Genomic DNA, 23,362 nt, shown 5'->3' with positions numbered 1-23,362 from the left:
TGGAAGATGTCCATTTTAATTTTATTCAGAATCGCATCCAATAAAAGATGATGAAACAAATCTCGATACGTGGGGTACTATCCATACAAGAACGGCTCCGTTTTGGAAAAACAAAACAAAACAAAAAACAAAGAATGAATCCAAATGACCAAGCCTCTCTGAGAACGAATGACAACAAATGACATTGAAAAACCACATTTCAAAACCAAATAAAAATGAAGAATCCAAAAGTATTATAACGGCAATTACAATGCGAGATTTCCTAATTCATTCCAATCAAGAAAGAAAAAACTTTCCAATGCAGTCAAGGAAAATAAAACTTCAGCATCCCAGTTTGAAGGTACATAAAATACAATCAGCCTGATGAAGGCTACTCTGATGAGAAGTGAAAATTTCATTGATAATTGTTCATCTCATCACACTTGTGATTCTTAATCTGAGACTTCAATGAGAATCTTTGGCCACAAACTGAGCAGGAAAAAGGTTGTTCAGCAGTGTGGGTTATTGTGTGGGAAACTAATTGTACTTTCTGACAGAATCTTTTGCCACAATCTGAGCAGGCAAAAGGTTTCTCACCAGTGTGTGTTCTGGTGTGTGTTTTTAAGGTTCTCTTCTCAGAGAATCTTTGGCCACAAAGTGAGCAGGCAAAAGGTTTCTCACCAGTGTGAGTTCTTGTGTGATTTTTTAAGTGTCCCTTCTCAGAGAATCTTTGGCCACAAACTGAGCAGGCAAAGGGTTTCTCACCAGTGTGTGTTTTTGTGTGCCTTTTTAAGTGTCCCTTCTCAGAGAATCTTTGGCCACAAATTGAGCAGGAAAAGGGTTTCTCACCAGTGTGTGTTCTTGTGTGGTTATTTAAGTGTCCCTTCCGAGAGAATCTTTGACCACAAGCTAAGCAGGAAAAAGGTTTCTCACCAGTGTGGCTTCTTGTGTGGTGAATTAAGTGTCCATTCTGAGAGAATCTTTGGCCACACACTGAACAGGCAAAGGGTTTCTCACCCGTGTGGATTCTTGTGTGGCTTTTTAGGTGTCCTTTCTCAGAGAATCTTTGGCCGCAAATTGAGCAGGAAAAAGGTTTGTCACCAGTGTGTGTTCTGGTGTGTGTTTTTAAGGTTCCCTTCCGAGAGAATTTTTGGCCACACACTGAGCAGGAAAAAGGTTTCTCACCAGTGTGGGTTCTTGTGTGGCGAATTAAGCTTCCCTTATGAGAGAATCTTTGACCACAAGCCAAACAGGAAAAAGGTTTCTCACCAGTGTGGGTTCTTTTGTGATCATTTAAGCTTCCCTCCTCAGAGAATCTTTGGCCACAATCTGAACAGATAAAAAGTTTCTCACCTGTATGTATTCTCATGTGTCTTTTTAAGTTTCCCTTCCGAGAGAATCTTTGGCCACAATCTGAACAGGCAAAAGGTTTCTCACCTGTGTGTGTTCTCACGTGTCTTTTCAAAGCCCTCCGACCAGTAAACATCTTCCCACACAGAGAACATTTACAGAGTTTGTTGTCAGTGTGACATGTCAGATCACCATCAGACTCTTCATCCTCATCACCATCAACATTTGATGATGTGTTGTCACCATCTTTCGTGCAAGGGTGCTCTGGCTCCTCCTCTTTTTTAATGTAAATGGCCTGGGCCTCCTCTTCCACCTGAAAGTGGGAGACCTCTCTGCTCTCCTCTTCCTCTTTAATGTGAGAGGGCTCTGCATCCAGCCGCTCAGGACAACCATATTCACTGATGTCTGCAAGACACAAGGAGACAAAAATACACGTGGAATTATGGTATACACTTAGGTTACTCGGAGAGCTATATTAGTTCAGATTATAATTAAATATGTGACATTACCAACATCACATATTAGTAGTGGATTTTTCTTTCTTTCTTTGATTATTTTTATCCTTGGTGGTGGTTTAATTCTTTTTTTACCCATGGTTATTTGTCAAAAGAATTGTCCAGAGTGTGACATTGCACATTTTGAGTGGTGGACAAGGCCAGAGTGCAAATTCTACCTTGTGCTTTTCAGCTTTCGCAGGGCGTTTCTGAACGTTTAAAATCAAACTCTTCAGGGGCAATGCTAGGATCCTTTTTTTTTTTTTTTTTAAATCAAATCTCTATATAATTGTCTTGTTTTGCCACAAATTGTATCTTGGCCAAGACTGTCCCCTGCTAGCTGTTTCTCATTTATGAAAATAAGCAAATGTTTCTCCACTTCCTCTAATATTTGTGGCCTTTGTTCACTAAACACACGAGATCCTTTAGCCACATCACTGACTTTATGACAGTCTTTCTTTTTTCTGATGCTGCTGATTTCAGCATGCCAAACTCCTTAGCCAACACAGACACATGCACACCTGATTCATATTTCACTCTCAAATCTTTCTTAAATTCAATAGTTTTGCACACTATTTTCCTCTTTTTTCAGCAGCTTTACTACTTCCACTTGCTTTCTTTGGTGCCATGCAGAAATAACAGTCCAATTTGCGTCGATCTTAACAAACACGTTTGCTTTTTTAAAAATCTTGATTGAACACGTTTGCTCTAATGGACGCTCTTTCTTTTAAAAATATATATATTTATTGAACACGTCTGCTCACAACGGAGGCGTCACTTCTTCGTCAACCCGAGGAAGCATCACTTCCTCGTGTGAGGAAGTCGAGAGAAGTCGAGTGGCGCATTCAAGTGCTCAAGCGCTCAGTTTGGTGAAGAACTGAATGTCGGTCGTAATCCAAGGCATAAAAATCTCAAAATTTTTGGTCGAAAACCGATTTGGTCGAGAACAGAGACGTTTGAAAACCGAGGTTTGACTGTACTTCAGTTCTGGCTAAATACCATGGGGCACAAGTAAACCTGACACTGTTAATATGATTATGTGTGTGTGTACTATTTTTGTCAATCAACATAATATCAATGACTCCTCACCCCCTTTATTAATACAAAAGCATGGAATAGGAATTGAATGATTAAAATCATGTGATGAATCTTTAAAAAGAATGAACTTACGGTATTATGATATATAGACTTCAATACATGCCTCACATCGAATCTCTTTCGTGTTTTGTGCGTACATCACACGTGAGCTGAGCCCTTCTTCGGATAATTCGGATGAAAAATCCGACTAGCATTCCCATTTCTTAAAAGTTGTAGGTAATGCACCTTTCAGTGTCGTTTTCGCCGCCAACTCAATCAGTCATCCACGCGCTTTCTCAGCGTGCGGGCGAACATATCAACCAGAATGCGCAGGTAATGTTTCCTGCCCCCCCCCCCCGAACAAAACGAAAGTATAATCGAAGAAAATCACACCACACCACAAATACATACAGGCACAGTGAAATCGCGTTGATCACACATGAAAAATTCGATTGCGTACAGTCAAACAGTGCGTCGTGATTTTTATGGGAAACAATTTTTCGGTACCGTAAAAAAATTTTTTAAAAAAAGGGCCAGGATGGCTAACCGAAGGGCGAACGATCCTGATCATGAAGGATCCCTCAAAGGGTGCAGTCCCATCCAACTATCGGCCAATAACCTGTCCCTCCACAACATGGAAGCTCATGTCAGGCATGATGCCACATACATGGATCACTGAATGCTTGGAGTTTTATAAGGTGAACAGGACCCTAAGAGCCTTCGATGCGAACTCGATGAGGATGTGGAAAACCACACTTGAAGCCAATGCCAAGCCACTTACCCAAGTGTCCATCAAATGTGGCATATAGCAAGGTGATGCACTCTCCCCACTGCTGTTCTGCATAGGACTGAACCCCCTAAGCCAAGTAATCGCCAAGACAGGCTATGGATACCGCCTCAGAAATGGAGCTACGATCAGTCACCTCCTCTCTATGGATGACATAATGCTGTATGCTAAGAGCAAAAGGGACATAGAATCCCTGATGCACACAACAAGGATCTACAGCAGTGACATTGGGATGTCATTCACGCTTGAGAAATGTAGTCGGATGGTGACTAAGAGAGGCAAGGTAGTCCACACTGAAGGGGTCTCATTCCCTGAAGGAACAATAGCACACATTGAGGACAGCTACAAGTACCTCGGTAGACCACAAGCCAATGGCAACCTCGAACTGGCAACAAGGAAAGCGGCTACGGCCAAATATCTCCAGCGGGTGAGGCAAGTCCTAAGAAGCCAGCTCAATGGCAAGAATAAGACTCGGGCAATAAATGGCTATGCCCTGCCAGTGATCAAATACCCTGCAGGAATAATAAGGTGGTTACATCCCAAATCCAGCACCCTGAGACTGTACACAAATCGAAAGGAAGGAGGCCGGGGCCGAGTGAGTGTGAGAGCCACTGTCCAGCATGAAACATCCAAGCTCCAGGAATACATCAAGGAGAAGGCTCCAACGGATGATGTACTCAGAGAATGTCTAAGACAATGGGGAACAGAGGATGAGGTGCTGGAAGAGGGACCATCATGGGAGGGCAAGCCCCTACACAGGATGTACCACCAGGCCATAACTGAAGCTGATCTAGAGAAGTCATATCAGTGGCTAGAGAGGTCTGGCCTGAAGGACAGCACAGAAGCACTCATCCTGGCTGCTCGAGAGCAGGCCTTGAGCACCAGAGCCAGAGAGGCCCAGATATTCCACACCAGACAAGACCCAAGGTGTAGGTTGTGCAAAGAGGCACCTGAGACGATCCAACACATAACTGCAGGGTGTAAGATGCTGGCAAGGAAAGCCTTCATGGAACGTCATAACCAGGTGGCTGGCAGAGTCTACCGAAACATCTGGGCGGAGTATAGACTGGAAACCCCAAGGTCAAAATGGGAAACACCTCCGAAGGTGGTGGAGAATGACAGAGCGAAGATCCTGTGGGACTTCCAGATACAGACTGACAAGATGGTAATGGCGAACCAACCAGATATCGTGATCATAGATAAAGGGCAGAGGAACGCCGTTGTAGTGGATGTAGCGGTCCCAAGTGATGGAAACATCAGAAAGAAGGAACACGAGAAACTGGAGAAATACCAAGGGCTCAGAGAGGAGCTGGAGAGAGCCTGGAAGGTAAAGGTGACAGTCGTGCCTGTAGTGATCGCAGCACTCGGGGCAGTGACCCCCAAACTTGATGAGTGGTTACAACAGATCCTGGGAACAACATCGGACATCTCAGTCCAGAAAAGGGCAGTGCTGGGAACAGCACGGATACTGCGCAAAACCCTCAAGCGTCCTGGCCTCTGGTAGAGGACCCAAGCTGAATGGGGGACGGACACCACCGAGGAGTGAGACGAGGATTTTTTTTTAAATTGAGATTTTAACCGACTTACCAGGTTTGCAAGAGGGGGAGATACCGCCGCACGTTCCCATCCACCCAATTTAAATAGCACAGCCCCCTTATGCAGCATATATGCAGTTGCATATCTGCTTATATCTATATTTTATATGTTATATTGCATTCTGTCCTGTGTACGGTTCATTTTCTGAAACATTTATTTTGTCCATGCAATACTTTGTTTTCATTTTCTCTCCCCCCCCCCCCCCCTCAATTTTGTTGCTGTAGATTGCAATTTTCTCCATTGTGGGACAAATAAAGGTTTTCTTATCTTATTGTGATGTGTCCCACAACATCAATTTGCTGACCCACGCGCCAGGCGCACAGAGCAGTGACGCTACAGATGCATGGACTGGGCTGACTTGGCAAAAATGCACCAAATTGTTTCTGGGGAAGTGCATCTCTTCAAGTTGGGCTTTTGCAATAAAGTGTTCCTTAGTTCTGAACTATTTTCATTCTTAACTATTAGTTATTAACTATATCATAAAACATATGTAACGTGATGTGTTCCATCCTTCTGCGGTCTGTGCCATTATCTGGCAACCGCTGAAACAAATTCTCAACGCGCCCCTCTCAAAGAGAACGTAATCATGGTGAAAAGGTTAGGTCAGAGACAAACATGATTCCAAATATAGGGTATTTAACCCAAAGGGAAGAAACAATTCTTTTTTTTTTTTGTTCAATGCAAAGAAAAGTGTCTGTCTCATCTATCAAGAGGCGGTGGCGGTATTCAACGAATACAATCTGCAGAGACACTATGAATGAAGTATGATAGCTTCAGGGCTGAGGATTTCAGAAATTCACAGACACCGTTTTTCAGTTCCGTTGGATCACTTAATGGGAAACCACGGTAACTAATTTTGGGTTCCGTAAACGTTCGCTATGGGAATCCATTTTTCTATTTTGACTGATATTCATAATCAAGAATTCTGATATTCAAAGGTATAATATATAACGAGTAAATGTTTGAAAACTATGCACTAACAATGAACATAATTACATCAGCAGCTGTGTACTCCAGGTTTCTTAAATAAAATAAATTGATCAAAATATGTTCACACTTTAATTGTACTCGTATGGCAGGGGTGTCAAACTCATTTTTGTCGCGGGCCACATTGTAGTTGCCCTTCCCCTTGGAGGGCCATTATGACTTTGAAACCAAATAAAGAAGTGAAGAATAACCATTTCTTCAACTATTTAAGTGACTGTAATGAGGGGTTTGGTAACAAGCTGACAACACCTCTCATTTATTACATATGATCATTTTAAATTTTGGTACAGGATTTAGGGCGCATCTTGGAAGTTGACATGCTTGATTGGCTTTCGCGGGCCACATAAAATTGTGTGGTGGGCCAGATTTGGCCCCCAGGCCTTGAGTTTGACACCAGTGTCATATGGCATCATGAATACAGCATACCACAATATCAGAGTAATTTTTTCCAGTCTCACAATGCAAAGCTAGGAGGGCCCCACCAAGGGGCCTCCGTCATCTGTCAAAACAAATCACTGATGCACGTCGTCATGTGAAAACATGTTATGGATCTTTTAAAAGCTGAGTTTCTGGAGATTTGAATGGTACCCTACATGTTACAATTGTCAAATTTGAACCGAAGCTTGGGGAGACTTAAGCTTTGATCCTGTTGTGTTTTCAAGTCCTAATCAACATTCTCAATCCATTTTCAAGGCAGATATTGTGAAAAGAAATTAGACGAACAGAAGATTCACCTTTTTTGTCTGTTTTCGAACATCCATAGTTCAGTGACAGGAGCACTTACACAGATTCTTCCTGTACGGGAGAAATATTCATAGTAACAACAACATTTTGAATATTTCAAAAAGAGACCGAAACTATGCTGATACTGTACTCCAAATGGTTCAAGAATAGCTACAAATTTACTTTGGTTGCAATTTTCCTTAGGTGTTTTTGGCAAAGTTGCCCTCGGTTTAAAGGGTTAATTCACTGGTAATCATTAATACGGTATTTTCCGCGCTATAGGGCGCACCAAAAAGTCTTCAATTTTCTTAAAAGCTCACCGAGCGCCTTATATTCGGTGCGTCTTTTGTATGGTCATTACGGTAATACATCGACTCAAATAAGGCTCCTCCCTGGAGACATGCTTCGAATGTTATAACTTGCTGTTGGTTCAGTGAACTGTGTCGTTGCTTTATTAAATAAGTTGTTGTTGCAGCTTCGAAAAAAGGAGAGCTGTGGTGTTCATTTTTTAAAATATTCTCAACAAATACAGGTACATCTTTGTCTGTCTACGTGCCTTCTTCCGTTCGACTCGAGAGGCGTTCAGGACCGCCTCCGAAAAACGTAAACTAATGATTACTTCAATGAAACTACGGAAATTGAAAATAATACATCAAAACTGAAAAGCAAGCAAGGATATAACAAAATTAATTCTATAGCCACCCCTACAGAATTTATATTGTGATTTCATCATTTGTGAATACACAACAAATGAAAAAATAAGTACTACTGAAATCTGATCGTAGTAGTCGTGGCGCTATGATCAAGGAAATGTCAATGCGTTTTTCCTAGGCTGTCATGAAAGCCTCTCGAGTTGAACGGAATAAGAGAAGGCACGGAGACGGACAAAAACTCAGCCATACATGGCCGCCTCCGAAAAACGTAAATTAATTATTTCTTCAATGAAACCACGAAGAAAATCAAGCGAGGAAATCACAAAAGACATTCTGTAGGGGGGGATATAGAATTTATTTTGTGATTTCCTCGCTTGATTTTGTTTTGATGCATTATTTTCAATTTTCGTAGTTTAATTTCAGTAATAGTTCATTTACATTTTTCAGAGGCGGTCATGAACGCTTCTCAAGTTGAACAGACGCCTCTCGAGTTAAATGGAAGTAGCGTAGCACCATCTAGTGGAAGCATTGTAGATTGCGCCTCATAATGTGAAGCGACCAATGTATGAAAAAATTTTACAAAATAGCCATTCATTGAAGGCGCGCCTCATAATCCAGTGCATCTTTTAGTGCGGAAAATACGGTATATCAATTACTGTGAAATACTATGGCCATCAGAAACACATACTGTATGTGTACACAATACTTCAGTCCGGGCTACATATCATGGGCCACAAGTAAACCTGACACTGTTAACATGATTATACGTGTGTGTGTGTGTGTGTGTGTGTGTGTGTGTGTGTGTGTGTGTGTGTGTGTGTGTGTGTGTGTGTGTGTGTGTGTGTACAATTTATGGAAATAAACATATTAAAGGCTACTCACTCCTTTATTAATGCAAAAGCATGTAATAAGAATTGAGTGATTAAAATCATGTGATGAATCTTTCATAAAAAATGACTTATTACTCGTCAAGTACATCTTTATTGTCAAATGTGCTGTATGTGCTGTTACTATATATAGTCATATCCTATTGACATGGCTTGACGTGCTCTTTGCAACCCCAAGACGACGCACTGTGTAATCTATGATCAAGTTGGCCAAAGAATAATAATAATAATACATTTTATTTATAAGTGCCTTTCAAAATACCTAAGGACACTTTACAATCAAAAAAGGGCAATAAAACCACAGATAAAATTATAAATAATAAAAAGCGAAAAGTTTAAATGCAATTTTAAATAGGTGGTTTTGAGATGAGTTTTGAATATGGTTAGAGAGTTAATATTACGGATGTCGGGTGGGAGTGAGTTCCAGAGTTTGGGGGCAGAGCGGCTGAAAGCTCTGCACCCCATCGTGCTGAGAGAATCTACCATACGTCATCGTTAGGCCTTCCCGACAGTGATTAAGACACCTTGTGATGAATGTTTTATTCATAAAGTTACCATGTCTACAACCAGCCATCTCATTACCTCTCCGTCCCGCGTCCTAGACGCATTTTCGGCAGCACACGTGTACCAGCACTGATTTCTTGATTGGGAGGAATGTCGGCGCCATTTGACTGTCATTGCTGGACATCCCCGGGGCGCTTGTGTCTTGCGCCTGAAGTAGGCAGCATTTTCAGCCTTTTCAGCTTTGTTCAGCAAAAAGGTTGGTGCTGATGGACAGTCTGCGGCTGGATGGATGCATGGATTGAGGAGCCGCCAATGAAAAGAAGGAGCGTCAGCGCAGAACGCCGATGCGTATGTGGAGCTGGGAGTCGCGGCTTGGAATTGAAGCGGACTTACATGGGACAGGAGAAGAGAGCCAATCTCTTTTTTGTTAATGGATGCTACAGCTTCTTGATGCTTTCAAGCTTCGCTTGTAGCAGATGTGTGCACATTGCAGCATGCGGTCTTTGATCCACTAGTGAAAAGGACACTTTGTTTCGCTCCTCTTTCATCTATAACTGCTTCAGACAACAAAGTGTATGCCGGAAAGTGGTTAAGAGTGCACGATTGTCTGTGTCTCATGTGTTGTTTTGTATTATTTTGTCTTTTTCTTGTGAACTTTTCTTTTGATGGCGGGGCGGACACCCGCAGCGGCTCCCCTTGTTTTATGTTGAGGGAAGAAATTTCATCTGTGCTGCATGTTACACATACAGTACATTTGACAATAAAGTTTATCCAATCCAATCCAATAATTTTCCCGCTGGCACAGTTCCAAATAATGTGCGTTTTTGGGACGCAAGGAAATTTCTCAGTCAAAACAAACAAACAAAAAAAAAAAATGACGGCAGGCCTGAGGATTTCACGGTAACGATCGTTACCGGTAGTGTGTCGTTTCCGTGGCGTCATTTTGAAAAATGGTTTCCTATAAAAGTCACCGCACACGAGTTGACTGTACGCGATCGAATCTCTTCTGTGTGATCAACGTGATTTCACTGTGCCTGTGTGTGTGTTTGTGGTGTGTGAGTGTGAGAGTGTTTCTTCCAATTTACTTTCGTTTTGTTTTCAGTGTTGGGGGGGGGGGGCGTAACAGACAACATTATGTGTGCATGCGAGTTGCTATTTTAGTCCGCAAACTGAGGAATCGCGCGGATGAAACTTTGAGATGGCGGCGAAAAAAACACACAAAGGTCTACTAATTATGACATTTAAGAAATGGGAATGCCAGTCTGATTTTTCGTATGAATTGTCCAAAGGGCGTCTCACAAAACTCACTTGTGATGTATGCACAGAACACGAGAGCGAGATACGACGGGAGGCACGATTATGAGGCAAGTTGGTCATTTGATCTTTAGGCTAATCGCTCTGAAAAATATTATGAAACAGTATTGGTTATTCTATAATTTACTGGTTGTAGCGTGGTAACTTTATGAATAAAACATTCGTCATAAGGTGTGGTAATGCTAATGTTAACTGTTGGTAGAACTAATGATGACGTGTGGTAGATTCTTTCGTCAAATTGACAGTGGATTACACATGCATCGTCTTGGAAAGAGGATGTCAAGCCACATCAATACTTACCTGTATTAATGATTACCAGTAAATTAATCTTTGCAGTGTGAGACTGGAAAAAATACTCTGATTTTGTGGTATGCTGTATTCATGAAGCCATACGAGTACACTATATTTTGATCCATTTTTTTTTTTAATCAACCTGGAGTACACAGCTACTGATGTAATGTTCATTGTTAATGCATAGTTTTCAAACATTTACCCTTGAAACATTATACTTCGGAGTCTCAGAATTCTTCATTATGAATATCAGTCAAAATAGAAAAATGGGTTCCCGTGATGAACGTTTATGGAACCCAAAATTAGTTACTGTGGTTTCCCATTGGGTAATCCGACAGAACCGAAAAACGGTTACCGTGAATTCCCGAAATCCTCAGGCCTGCTACGGTACATCTTTTTTTCCCGCAACGATCGCAGTTTGGCAATCGCCGCCATTGTTGTTTTGATCTCGCACTAAGTAATCTCGCATGACGAGATTTCCACTTTCGCGAGACGAGATTGGCGAGATCAGCCTTCACCTCGCGGAAAGCAGACGATTGCCAAGTTGTGTAATGATAAAACAAGTGTTGCGAACAAGTGTTGCGAAAGTTTATTGCGGAGATATCACAGAGGAAGCAGCTAAAGTTGGATAGCTTTTTGCAATAATAAGTTGACTTTGAGAAAGCCTTGCATCATTGGAAGCAGAGTAAAGAGAGGAGAATTTATGAACTCAAAGACTGAACCATGGGATGAAATAAGAACCTACAGTATATCTCAGCAAATCTTGTATACCTGAATTATTTAAATTTTTGCAGCATTTGTTTATAATTGTATGTATATGTTGTTGTATGTGTTATTATCATATGCAATTGAATAAGTAGACCATTTCAGAATTCAAAATTTGGGACTCTCCAAATGCATAATGGGACTCGTACTTTTCTGATCAGCGAGTCCCAGGGACTTGTGCCTCCCGTCGAATCTCTCTTTGGTATTTTTTTGTGTACATCACACATAAGCTTAGTGATACGCCTTTCTTCGGATGATTCGTATGAAAAATCTGACTTCCCATTTTCTTAAACGTCAGAAGTAAACACCTTTCGGTGTGTTTTTTCGCCACCATCTCAATGTGTCATCGGCACGGGGAGACACCTGTGCGCTTTCTCAGCTCGCGGACTAAAACAGCTACCCGCATGCGCACATAAAGTTTCCTGCCCCCCACCCCCACCCTCCACCCCGCACCACTTAACAAAATGAAAGTAAAATCGAAGAAAAACACTCACACCACACCACAAACACACATACGGGCACAGTGAAATCGCGTTGATCACACAGGAGAGATTCGATCGCGTACAGTCAATTAGTGTGCGGTGATTTTTGTAGGAAACGATTTTTCGGTACCGTAAAAATGATCCCACGTAAACGATACGCTACCAGTAACGATCGTTACTGTGAAATCCTCAGGCCTGTAGCTTGCATGGCCAAATGGGAGCAGACAAACTGTCAAAGCTAAAAAGTGGAATGCTCGTTCAGCAAAATACATTTGTACGCCAAGCTCAGCTGAACCAGTCATCCGTGTGGGCTAGCTTTCGGATTGCTCAACTGATAGCAAGCAGCGGTAACTTTTACTGATGGAGATTTTGTCAAGAAATGCATGAATGCTGTCGCGGAGGAGTTGTGTCCCGAGAAGAAAGACGCATTCAATACCGCGAGTACAATCACCAGGCGTATTGAAGAAATCACGGGTAATGTATATGCCCAGCTGCAGCAGAAGAGGAAAGTATTTCAATTCTTTTCATTGGCACTGGATGAGATGACGAATGTGCAGGACACAGCGCAAATGCAAATTTTTATTCGTGGAGTTAGCGCAAACTTTGCGATGTGCGAGGAGCTGGCAGCCCTCCGAAGTCTCTCAGGGACTACAACGGGGGAGGATATTTTGGGCAAAGTGCACCAAACTATGGAAGAGTTTGACCTGGACCGATCAAAGCTGGCCAGCAACACAACTGATGGGGCTTCGAGTATAGTGGGCGCATCTCGGGGGTCTAATAGGACGCATGAACCGGGAGATGGAAGAACGGGGTTTCAAATTCATTGCCTAATTCAACAGCAAGCACTGTGCTGCAAAGTATTGCCTTGGCATTCTGTCATGAAGGTTGTGGTGTCAGACATAAACTTCATCAGAGCAAAGTTGATTATTTAGTTTGGTTTGGTTTGTTTATTGAACATAAAAAATATACAGTAATAATTTGACAGAACATAAGGTAAATAAAATAGTAAAAATGAAAGAGAAATCAGTCATCATTCAACACAGTTATTATGTTCAAGGGAGTAGGAAGAAGTAAAAAACTTATCTAGTCCTACGTCGTTATGTGGGTGTATCTAATAAATCATTTTTATATCAATCAGAAAAGAAAAAAGTAAGAAGAAAGAAGTCTCCATTAAGGCTCATACTTTACCCTTAACCGTGATATTTTTACAACTTTTGGTTTGTATCGGGATTATATACTTCCACACCCTGACACTCTTCTTTGCTTGATGTTTGTTCTTGTTTTGAGTTTTTTTGAATAAGTTGGTACCTCTTAAATCATAGCTGCTTTCTCGAATTTGAAAAAACTTCAGAATGTTTTGGCAGAGCAGGTTATTGTGTGCATTGTACATTAATTGGGCGATTTTAAAATCAACCAGGTCATAAAATTTCATCGTATTTAATTTGATAAATAGTGGATTTGTGGGTTCTGTATATTTTGATCGATTAATAATTCGAATTGCTTTTTTTTGTAGTTTTAGAATAGGGAGTGTGTTTGTTTTGCAGGCATTTCCCCATATTTCCACACAGTAGGTCATATATGGTAATAATAATGAAGAGTATAATGTGTACAAAGATCTCTTATTTAGCACTTCCTTGGTTTTGTAGAGGATCCCTATGGTTTTGGCTATTTTTCTTTTTACGTTATCGATATGTGGCTTCCAACATAGTTTTGAGTCTATTACTAATCCGAGAAACTTGGTTTCATACGCTCTTTCTATCTCAATTGAGTTTACCATAATTTTAGCTTGGTGTTTGATTGGTCTTGTGCCAAAAACAATTAACTTCGATTTTTTCAGGTTAATTGACAATATATTTCTGTCGAACCAGTTTTTTAATTTGTTTAATTCATTTTCTACGGTTGTCAGGAGCTGTTTCAGATTTATTCCAGAACAGTAGAAAGTTGTATCATCAGCAAATAGGACACATTTAAATTGTTTTGAGACATTGCACATATCATTTATATATAAGATGAATAGTTTTGGACCAAGCACTGACCCCTGAGGAACTCCATGAGTGATTTTCAGTTGATTCGTTTTTTTATTGTTGAGCTACACGTACTGATATCTGTTTTCTAAATAACGTTTTTATCAATTTATAAGCTACACCTCTAATGCCATATCTTTCTAGTTTTTTCAATAATACACTGTGATCTATTGTGTCAAAAGTTTTTTTTAGATCTAGGAAAATCCCAACAGTAAATTCTTTGTTGTCTATATTAGTGGCTATTGCTTCCACAAACTCCATAACTGCCATTGAGGTGGTCCGTTTTTCCCTGAAGCCATATTGATTCTCACTTAACTCATTTACACCCTTTGACGTATAAATACGTCAATTTGCGCATAGCCGTTCCCTCCCCATGACGTATTAATACGTCAATCACGTGTTTTCATGGGGGAGGGTGCAAGAGAGTCCGATGCAACTTCTCACCACAGGATTAGGCTTGACGGCAATGTTAAATAGCAAAAAAATGGCCATCGGGTGGCAGTGGTGCAAAAATCAACCAGGATCACGCAGCAGAAGTAGTAGAAAGGGCGTACAGTGAAGGAGGGGCGTATGTGGATAGTGGATTGGAACATTAGCAACTAGCAACGATGGAGAAAAGGAAATAACTAACTAAAAATTATTTATTTTTCGGTATAAAAGCGTCCTCGAAACAAAACAACAAAGGAGATGGTGTTTGTGTGGAAGAGAAAATGACGCTTCGGTCACTAATCGAAAGCGGCACCCGTCAAACGAACGTCGGCCTGCACAAACATGGCGTGCTACACGCAGCCCGCATAGCTCACGCCGAGTTTCGAGTTCATCTGATGAAGATGAACTTGCTCCACATCAGCGATCATCGCTTGGCAGAGCATTTTGTGCCTCCCGATGCCCCACGTTGCCCACAAATCGTCTCCCCGGCGATTTCCAGCGATGACGGCAAAGAGGCTGCATTGCTTCGCATGGCCGATGCCGGGCACACGTCAGCGATTCATTGGAATCGTCTTATAAAGACGACGGCGAAAACGATGAATTGGAGAGCGATTTGGATCCCGATGTCGGACGAATATGTGCCTTCGGACATAACGGAAAGCAGCTGAGAGTCCTCGCCAGAGCCGCTGGAACGAGGAGGTAACTGCTGACTAGCTTGCAAGTTCCCATTCAAAACTTCATCACTTCTTATGCCTCCTCAGTCACTTTTATGCACCGCTACATTCCCCGCTATACTATGAAGTTGCCAGTAACACTAATCATTTATGTACGGTTGATGCGTCTCGTAGATGTGGATGAAAATATGCGCCGTAAATGCGCTGACTTGCATGTCGCCATAGGTTTTCAAAAAACAAACAAACAAAAAAAACAGGACACATTTGGTCCGCTCAGCTCTGCTAAAACCACTCGTGTTAAATTCATATTCCATTTCATTTCAAATTGGATGCTGAACAACGTGGAATGAATGGTGTAAATAGCAGTGTGCGAGCATGTATGTGTGTGTGTGTGTGAGAGATGTTGAAATGTAAGTGGAAAGCAACAATAAAAAAAATAGAAAAATAAAAGTGTGGTAATTGTACATACTTCTATAAATTACAGATTGTCCAACCAGAAGCCAAAAGATGACGACTCCTCGCTTTGGTGGTGGAAAGAAAGGTAAATAAAATTATTGTACCTCACTGCAGCAAGATATATTTGCAACTTTTTATGTTTCTATAATTTATAGGTCGTGCATCTGGACGTGGTGGGATGAATCGATGTGGTGACAAACTGGATGGAAGCCAAAAACCATCTTCTCCACAGCTGCACTTTTGTTCATAGTTCAATAGTTTTGGTGTGTGCAAATAAATTATTTTGCGACAAAAACATTATTTGTAATGTTCTTTTGTAGGAGGAACACATTATTGAGGTATTTGAGCTGCCACAAAAGCAAAAAATAGTGTAAAACTTGAAATGATGCTTGAAATGCATGCTTTTACAAAAAGCTAATTTTCTCTGGATTTCTGCAGAAAATCGGCATTTTCCATCAAACTTAGCAGTTTTCTAATGCTGATTGCCAACGAACGGAGAAAGCTAGAAACAATTTTTTTTTCTGCTGAAAGAAGAGAGTCTCACCTTTCTTTTGACAGGTTGCATGTATATATAGCCATAGAACAGAAAATTCTGTGGGCCTTGCAAATCAGTCAAAATTCAGTAAAATGTGAGGGATTGAGGGGGTTGCTCCAGTGAAAAGGGGTGGTATTCAATGAGTTAACAGCGCATGTTTTTGTAGAAAGCTAACAAGTCTGCGAGAAAATAGTTTTTCTAATTTTTTTGAGAATCGTGGTAGTAGTGATATTGGTCTATAATTTGTAAACAGATGTCTTTCTCCACTTTTATAAATTGGAATAACTTTAGCAATTTTCATTTTTGATGGAAAGATACCAGCTTTGAATGACAGGTTGCATATGTGCGTGAAAGGTCGCACTACATAGTTTATAATCTGCTTTATTAATGTCATATCAATATTAAAGCAATCAGTTGACTTTTTATTTTTAAAAGTTTTCACAATATTTGATACTTCTTCTTGTTTTACAGCAGGAAGGAACATCATGGAGGAGTTTTTCTCTACGTATCCATGTATTTCAAACAAGTTTGTTGGATCAGGAATTTGTTTTGCTAGGTTACTGCCGATGTTGACAAAATACTCATTAAATTCAGTTGCTATTTCTGCAGTTTTTTCCAGGATACTATTTTTGCCATCCATCCATCCATCCATTTTCCACCGCTTATCCGGGGTCGGGTCGCGGGGGCAGCAGCTTTAGGAGGAAAGCCCAGACTTCCCTCTCCCCAGCCACTTCTTCGAGCTCTTCCTGGCGGATCCCGAGGCGTTCCCAGGCCAGCTGGGTGACATCGTCTCTCCAGCGTGTCCTGGGTCGTCCGCGGGGCCTCCTGCCAGCGGGACATGCCTGGAACACCTCACCAGGGAGGCGTCCAGGAGGCATCCGAATCAGATGCCCGAGCCACCTCATCTGGCTCCTCTCGATGTGGAGGAAAAGCGGCTCTACTCTGAGCCCCTCCCGGATGACCAAGCTTCTCACCTTATCTCTAAGGGAGAGTCCGGACACCCTGCGGAGAAAACTCATTTAGGGCGCTTGTAGCCGGAATCTCGAGGCCACCAAAACGGACCCCTTCAACGCTTAGGCTGCGCCTAGAAATTCTGTCCATAAAGGTTATGAACAGAATCGGCGACAAAGGGCAGCCTTGGCGGAGTCCAACCCTCACTGGAAACGATTCCGACTTATTGCCGGCAATGTGAACCAAACTCTGACATCGGCAGTATAGGGACCGAACAGCCCGTATCAGGGGGCTCGGTACACCATACTCCCGAAGCACCCCCCACAGAACTCCCCGAGGGACACGGTCAAATGCCTTCTCCAAGTCCACAAAACACATGTAGACTGGTTGGGGAAGTTCCCACGTACCCTCGAGGACCCTGCTATGGGTGTAGAGCTGGTCCACAGTTCCACGGCCGGGACAAAAACCACACTGCTCCTCCTCAATCTGAGGACTTCCTGACGGCCCCTCCTCTCCAGCACCCCTGAATAGACCTTACCAGGGAGGCTGAGGAGTGTGATCCCTCTGTAGTTGGAACACACCCTCGGTCCCCCTTTTTAAAAAGAGGGACCACCACCCCGGTCTGCCAATCCAGAGGCACTCTCCCCGATGACCACGCGATGCTGCAGAGGCGTGTCAACCAGGACAGCCCCACAGCATCCAGAGCCTTGAGGAACTCTGGGCGGATCTCATCCACCCCTGGGGCCTTGCCACCGAGGAGCTTTTTAACCACCTCGGTGACTTCAACCATAGAGATAGGAGAGCCCACCTCAGGGTCCTCAGACTCTGCTTCCTCTGAGGAAGGCGTGTTGGTGGAGTTGAGGAGGTCTTCGAAGTACTCTGCCCACCGGTTCACAACGTCCCGAGTCGAAGTCAGCAGCGCCCCATCCCCACTGCACACAGTGTTAGTGGTGCACTGCTTCCCCCTTCTGAGACGTCGGATGGTGGACCAGAATTTCCTCGAAGCCGTCCGGAAGTTAGCTTCCATGGCTTCACCGAACTCTTCCTATTACCCGAGTTTTTGCCTCGGCGACCACTGAAGCTGCGTTCCACTTAGCCAGTCGATACCTGTCAGCTGCCTCTGGGGTCCCAGAGGCTATAAAGGCCCGATAGGACTCCTTCTTCAGCTTGACGGCATCCCTTACTGCTGGTGTCCACCAGCGAGTACGGGGGTTGCCACCACGACAGGCACCAACCACCTTACGGCCACAACTCAGATTGGCCGCCTTAACAACAGAGGCGCGGAACATGGTCCATTCGGACTGAATGTCCCCCGCCTCTCCCAGGACATGGGAAAAGCTCTGCCGGAGGTGGGAGTTGAAACTCTTTCTGACAGGGGATTCCGCCAGATGCTCCCAACAAACCCTCACAATACGTTTGGGTCTGCCAGGACAGACCGGTATCCTCCCCCACCATCGGAACCTACTCACCACCAGGTGGTGTTCAGTTGACAGCTCCGCCCCTCTCTTCACCCAAGTGTCCAAAACATGCGGCCGCAAATCCGATGATACAACCACAAAGTCAATCATCGAACTGCAGCCTAGGGTGTCCTGGTGCCAAGTGCACATATGGACACGCTTACGTTTGAACAAGGTGTTCATTATGGACAATCCGTGACGAGCACAGAAGTCCAATAACAAAACACCACTCGAGTTCAGATCGGGGGGGGGGGGGGGGGCGTTCCTCCCAATCACGCCCTTCCAGGTCTCGCTGTCATTGCCCACGTGAGCATTGAAGTCCCCCAGCAGAACAAGGGAGTCCCCAGTAGGAGTACTCTCCAGCACACCCTCCAAGGACTCCAAAAAGGGTGGGTACGCTGAGCTGCTGTTTGGTGCATATGCACAAACAACGGTCAGGACCCGTCCCCCCCACCCGAAGGCGGAGGGAGGCAACCCTCTCGTCTACCGTTGTGAACCCCAATGTACAGGCACTGAGCCGGGGGGCAATGAGTATGCCCACACCTGCTCTGCGCCTCTCACCGTGAGCAACTCCAGAGTGGAAGAGAGTCCAACCCCTCTCGAGAGAACTGGTACCTGGTACTGGTAGTATTTTTGCCTTTGATAAAATACTCTGGATAATCCACTTTTTGAGGACTATTTCTGATTACTTGATTAAGTATTTTCCATATTTCTTGTGTGTTACTTTTATTCTGCTCTAATAGTGCATGATAATGATCTCTTTTACTGGTTCTTATCATTTTTACTAGTTTATTTTTATAGGTCTTATATTTTTTTCTGCTTCTTCAGTTCTCACTTTTAAAAACAATTTATATAAATTGTTTTTCTTTTTACATGCGTTTTCTATGCCTTTCGTTATCCATGGCTTACTTGGGTCTTTATACTTTTTGGAGACTTTAGTTAATGGAAAATGTTTATCATATAAGGAGATGATGGTAGACTGAAATACTTCAAACGCTGTATTTGGGTCTTATACGTTTATTTCAGGCGTGGCCAACCAGTCAGAAACTAAGAGACAATTTTTTTACTGTGTTACTGCAAAGAGCCACACGCACACACACACACACAGGTGCACACGCATGCGAAACGCGCATGCACATATGCATGCAGTCCACGACGAGTAACAGCCGGAGCGCCCGAACATAAATAAAACCTTAGGACACAAACACACAAACCCCACCCCCACACACACACACACACACCCACTTCCTCCTCCCACCGCTCGCGGTAGACTTGGGACCAGTCTGCTGGCTCTTGGTTGATTGCGATCAACGTATTGGGCACCCCTGCCCTAAAAACAGAGGTAATTCACTGGCTAGCTTAGCAATTAGCATTTAGCGCCGTTGTCTGCGCATGAGTGGTGATTCAGTCATTTGATTGGTTGCCCTCTATGTCAATCAAGGAACGGAATTGATGATAGGCTGACGTAGTACGTTCTGTGTATTAACTCTTTCATTACACAAGACGTACTTGTACGTCTAAGTCTTTTTTTTTTTGCGTGATAGAGAGGAGGAGGGTCTGATGCAATCTGTGAATGAGAATAAGCCGTTTGCATTGTAAATCATGTAAAAAAGAGACCAGTAGGTGGCAGTGGTGCCTCACGTGCTTGAAATGCATGCTTTTACAAAAAGCTCTTTTTCTTCGGGGGGTTTTTGCCCAGGAATCACCATTTTCATGAAACTTAGCCATTTTGTAATGCCGATTGCTGAAGAATGGAAAAAAAATTGTTTCTGCTGAGAGAGTCCAAACTTTATTTTGGTAGGCTCCATGTTTATGTAGCATTAGAACCAAATATTCTGTGGGCCTTGCAAGATCAGTCAAAATCCAATAAAACGCTGGGATTGAGGGGGCTGCTCCAGTGAAAATGGCTGGGATTTAATGAGTTAAGCACCGTTGTTTGATTGGCAGCGCCATCGCCGAGGCAGCTCAAAAGTGAGCCACGAGTTGGCCACCCCTGATTTATTTCATAAATGGTGTAGTTTATTTCCTGGCTTTTTCTGTGAAGAACCCAGGGAGGGCTATTTAGTTATTTATTTCATTAATAGTGTTATTTATTTCCTGACTTTTGTTCTGTGAAAAATCCAGAAAAGGTTATATGATTTTGTTTTGAGTTTCTGGAAAACAATCATTTTTTACGTTTAAGTACTCTTACAGTCACAGTTTTTCTGTGACAAACTGACCCCAGCCACCCATCAGAGAAGCGAAAAGTTATGTGGCCCTCACAGGAAAGTTTGGGGACCACTGATTTATGCTTAGGGCAACAAAATGGCGAGCGCCGGCCCCACACACATTCACACACACACTCGCTCGCGCGCGCGCACACACACACACACACACACACACGCGCGCGCACACACACACGAGCGCGCACGCACACGCACACGCACACACACTCACACACGCACACACACTCACACAAGACGAAAATTACAATAACACTGTGTGCATGCGTGTATACAAGAAAAACATGTGAAGGCTGTGAACAAGAGACACGCGTGAGAATAACAGTGTGATCGAACCTGCTCCGTGAAGAACAATTCTTGGCTGCATCCTGCTCATGGCGTCCAGTAGTTGACGTTGTCGCTTGTGTTCCTCTTTTTCTCCACAAAGTTCCTCCTCGTACTCTGCTGTCCTTGCGCACATTTCCACACGAAAATTACAACAACACTTTACGCTTACGATCTCTGTCGGAGCGATGTGTTGAGCACGAGCGGCTCTTTGTTAGCAGCTAGCAAGCTAAACGAAGCAAAAATCGGCCGAGAAAAACACCAACGTACACCGAGACGACTTTAATCGGGCACAAAGATTCAACAAAAGATCTTCTGGTCCAGCGAGATGATGGTGGACGCCCCGAGTGGAGGTTTGACCATGTTAACTTCAAAATTCAGGAGAATTTACAAAAGGGTATCTATGCTTCATTGCTTGTTAAAACTCTGTATTACGGTAACGTGCCGCCAGCCAGCGTCGTTGCCCCCCTTCAAAATAAAAGCTTGCCAAATAATGTATTCCGTTCCTGGTTTGTCATAAATCATATCTTAGCGGTCAGGCAACGATAGGTGCATCCAGGGTGAATGGAAACGGTCTCAGAATAGTACCAAGAAGCATTCTGAAGTTACGACAGAAAATGAACTCCATGTTAACTCTCCATCCATAACTAAAATTTTACGTCATTTTAAAAAAATGCATGAAAATTTTAATTTTATTTATCTCGGAACCAAACCAGGCCACCCCAGGTATCAAATTTTCATTGAGATCTAATATTACATTTTGAAATTAAATCCCCCTAAAGTCTGACATTTTGACCTTTACGCCTGATTTGACAAAATCATTAAAAAATGAAATTTCGTTATCTCGCAACCAGTCCAGGACAAGGGCACACGAGGCCCACCGGGGTATCCAACAACAGTACAGATCCAGATACAGACCCAAACAAAATATTTTTCTGAGCTTTATATTTTGTTCAAGCCAATCAATATTGTTATGGAAAACAATTGTTTTGCACGCACAAGCATAATGTGTTTTGTTTTTTGTTGTTTATTATGGCCACCTGCTTTTGAACAAAGAATAAATCTTGACTGATAAGAAGCCAAAAGGCAATTTGTTTTTCACACTGTTTTCTTGCCTCCCCATACTGCTTGGAAGTTACTCTTTGGAAAAGGTACCAAACTGACTGTGGAAAAACATGGGATAAAACAAGAAAAAAAACCAACATTCTTTGTGTGCATTTTTTAACACTGCTAACCCTGCTCATGTTTGCAGAGGAGCTGAATAATCACGTAGTGGATGTTGCCATACACTTACACACTGGATTAGGATCATGCGAACAATGTGATGCTGTGAATTATGTATGAGGTTCAAAACAGATCTCATGAGGTTCTTGTGAAGAAATCAACTTATGTGACAAGATCCAGCAAGTTACATTTTGTAATCGGTACCAAATTGACAGTGGAGATCTGGAAGTTATTTATTTAATGAGCATACATAGTTTTGTCTTAATTACAATCTGAAACAGAAATTTACCCAGTGGATTTTTTTTGGGGGTGGGGGGTTGTTGTTGTTTTTGTTTGAGCCTCACATTGTGTGAATGTGTACTTGATGTTTGCATGCGGGACCAGATTGAGGGTTGACCCTGGTGAGTGGAAACATGGTGTCGTCCGTTTGGCGGCTCAATTAAATGAAATTTGGGAATTTGGTTGTTTCATGTGTACGCGCTTGGTGTAATGTGAAAATCTGTGTCCGACTTCGTGCCTTCTCTCCTCTGGTACGACTCGAGAGGCGTTCAAAGACAACCTCCGAAAAACGGAAATGAATTACCGACTCAATGACACTAAGAAAAGCGAAAATCGACCAAAACAGAAACTCAAGCGATGAAATCACAAAATAAATTCTATGGTGGCGTTTGTGAACAGTGGTGTTTCTGGGGAGGGGCCAACAGGGGCCAGTGCCCCTGTAGCACTGATTCTGGATCCCCCTGTGCCCCCCCCTCCTCCCCCAACGAATGTAGATTATGCAGTTGCGCTGAGTCGCCGACGCCAAGGTGGAACGGAAGTGCGTGGTTTAATATTCTAGTCGGACCTTTTAGTGCGCTGCAACACTGAACAAAGACAAGCGCGAAGATGAGAAGCATCCCCCAGAGAAGCAGTCCCAAGATTACCACGACGACGAGTGTGATTATATTGTCAAGCAGTGGCGGATCAGAATCATCTTTATTGGCCAAGTATGTAGAACACACAAGGAATTTGTCTCCGGTATAACACGCTGCATTAGTATCATCGTAAACAACAAATCATTGAACCATTTTAGAATAACCAGTAGCAGTATTTGTAGTACAAGAAGAGTGACTACGTCAGTGACTGTTTAAGGAGTTAATGGCTAGAGGGAAGAAGCTGTTTAAGTGTCTACTGGATT

The 23,362-nt window shown here is 42.8% G+C and overlaps 2 protein-coding genes and 1 long non-coding RNA gene across 4 annotated transcripts; 2 read left to right on the top strand and 1 right to left on the bottom strand.

Annotated features, from left to right (window-relative positions):
- On the bottom strand, positions 1-21,380 carry LOC147188049 (uncharacterized). Of its 2 annotated transcripts, XM_086100509.1 has the most exons (3): positions 21,232-21,380; positions 20,974-21,081; positions 1-1,734 (listed from the first exon to the last, which is right to left on the bottom strand). In XM_086100509.1, exons 2-3 carry the CDS (start codon positions 21,011-21,013, stop codon positions 395-397), a joined length of 1,380 nt encoding a protein of 459 aa, XP_085956635.1. In that variant the 5' UTR covers positions 21,014-21,081; positions 21,232-21,380; the 3' UTR covers positions 1-394. The 2 variants fall into 2 exon arrangements, with proteins under 2 accessions (XP_085956635.1, XP_085956634.1); XM_086100508.1 differs by having other exon boundaries at positions 20,974-21,380.
- On the top strand, positions 3,920-5,191 carry LOC147188051 (uncharacterized). Its single transcript, XM_086100517.1, has 2 exons — positions 3,920-4,735; positions 4,943-5,191. The coding sequence occupies exons 1-2, from the start codon at positions 3,920-3,922 to the stop codon at positions 5,189-5,191; spliced, it is 1,065 nt and encodes a 354-aa protein (XP_085956643.1).
- On the top strand, positions 14,920-15,735 carry LOC147188050 (uncharacterized). Its single transcript, XR_015097673.1, has 3 exons — positions 14,920-15,041; positions 15,501-15,557; positions 15,628-15,735. It is a non-coding gene; the product is annotated as an uncharacterized LOC147188050 (long non-coding RNA).
- Positions 21,381-23,362: the final 1,982 nt, after the last annotated feature.

The sequence above is a fragment of the Hippocampus guttulatus genome, chromosome 20 (genome assembly GCF_054856545.1).
Source record: "Hippocampus guttulatus isolate MCC_2025c chromosome 20, RoL_Hgut_1.0, whole genome shotgun sequence".
In the NCBI taxonomy this organism is placed as follows: Eukaryota; Metazoa; Chordata; class Actinopteri; order Syngnathiformes; family Syngnathidae; genus Hippocampus; species Hippocampus guttulatus.
Note: the sequence above shows the minus strand (reverse complement) of the source record. Positions and strands in the feature narration are given on the sequence as shown.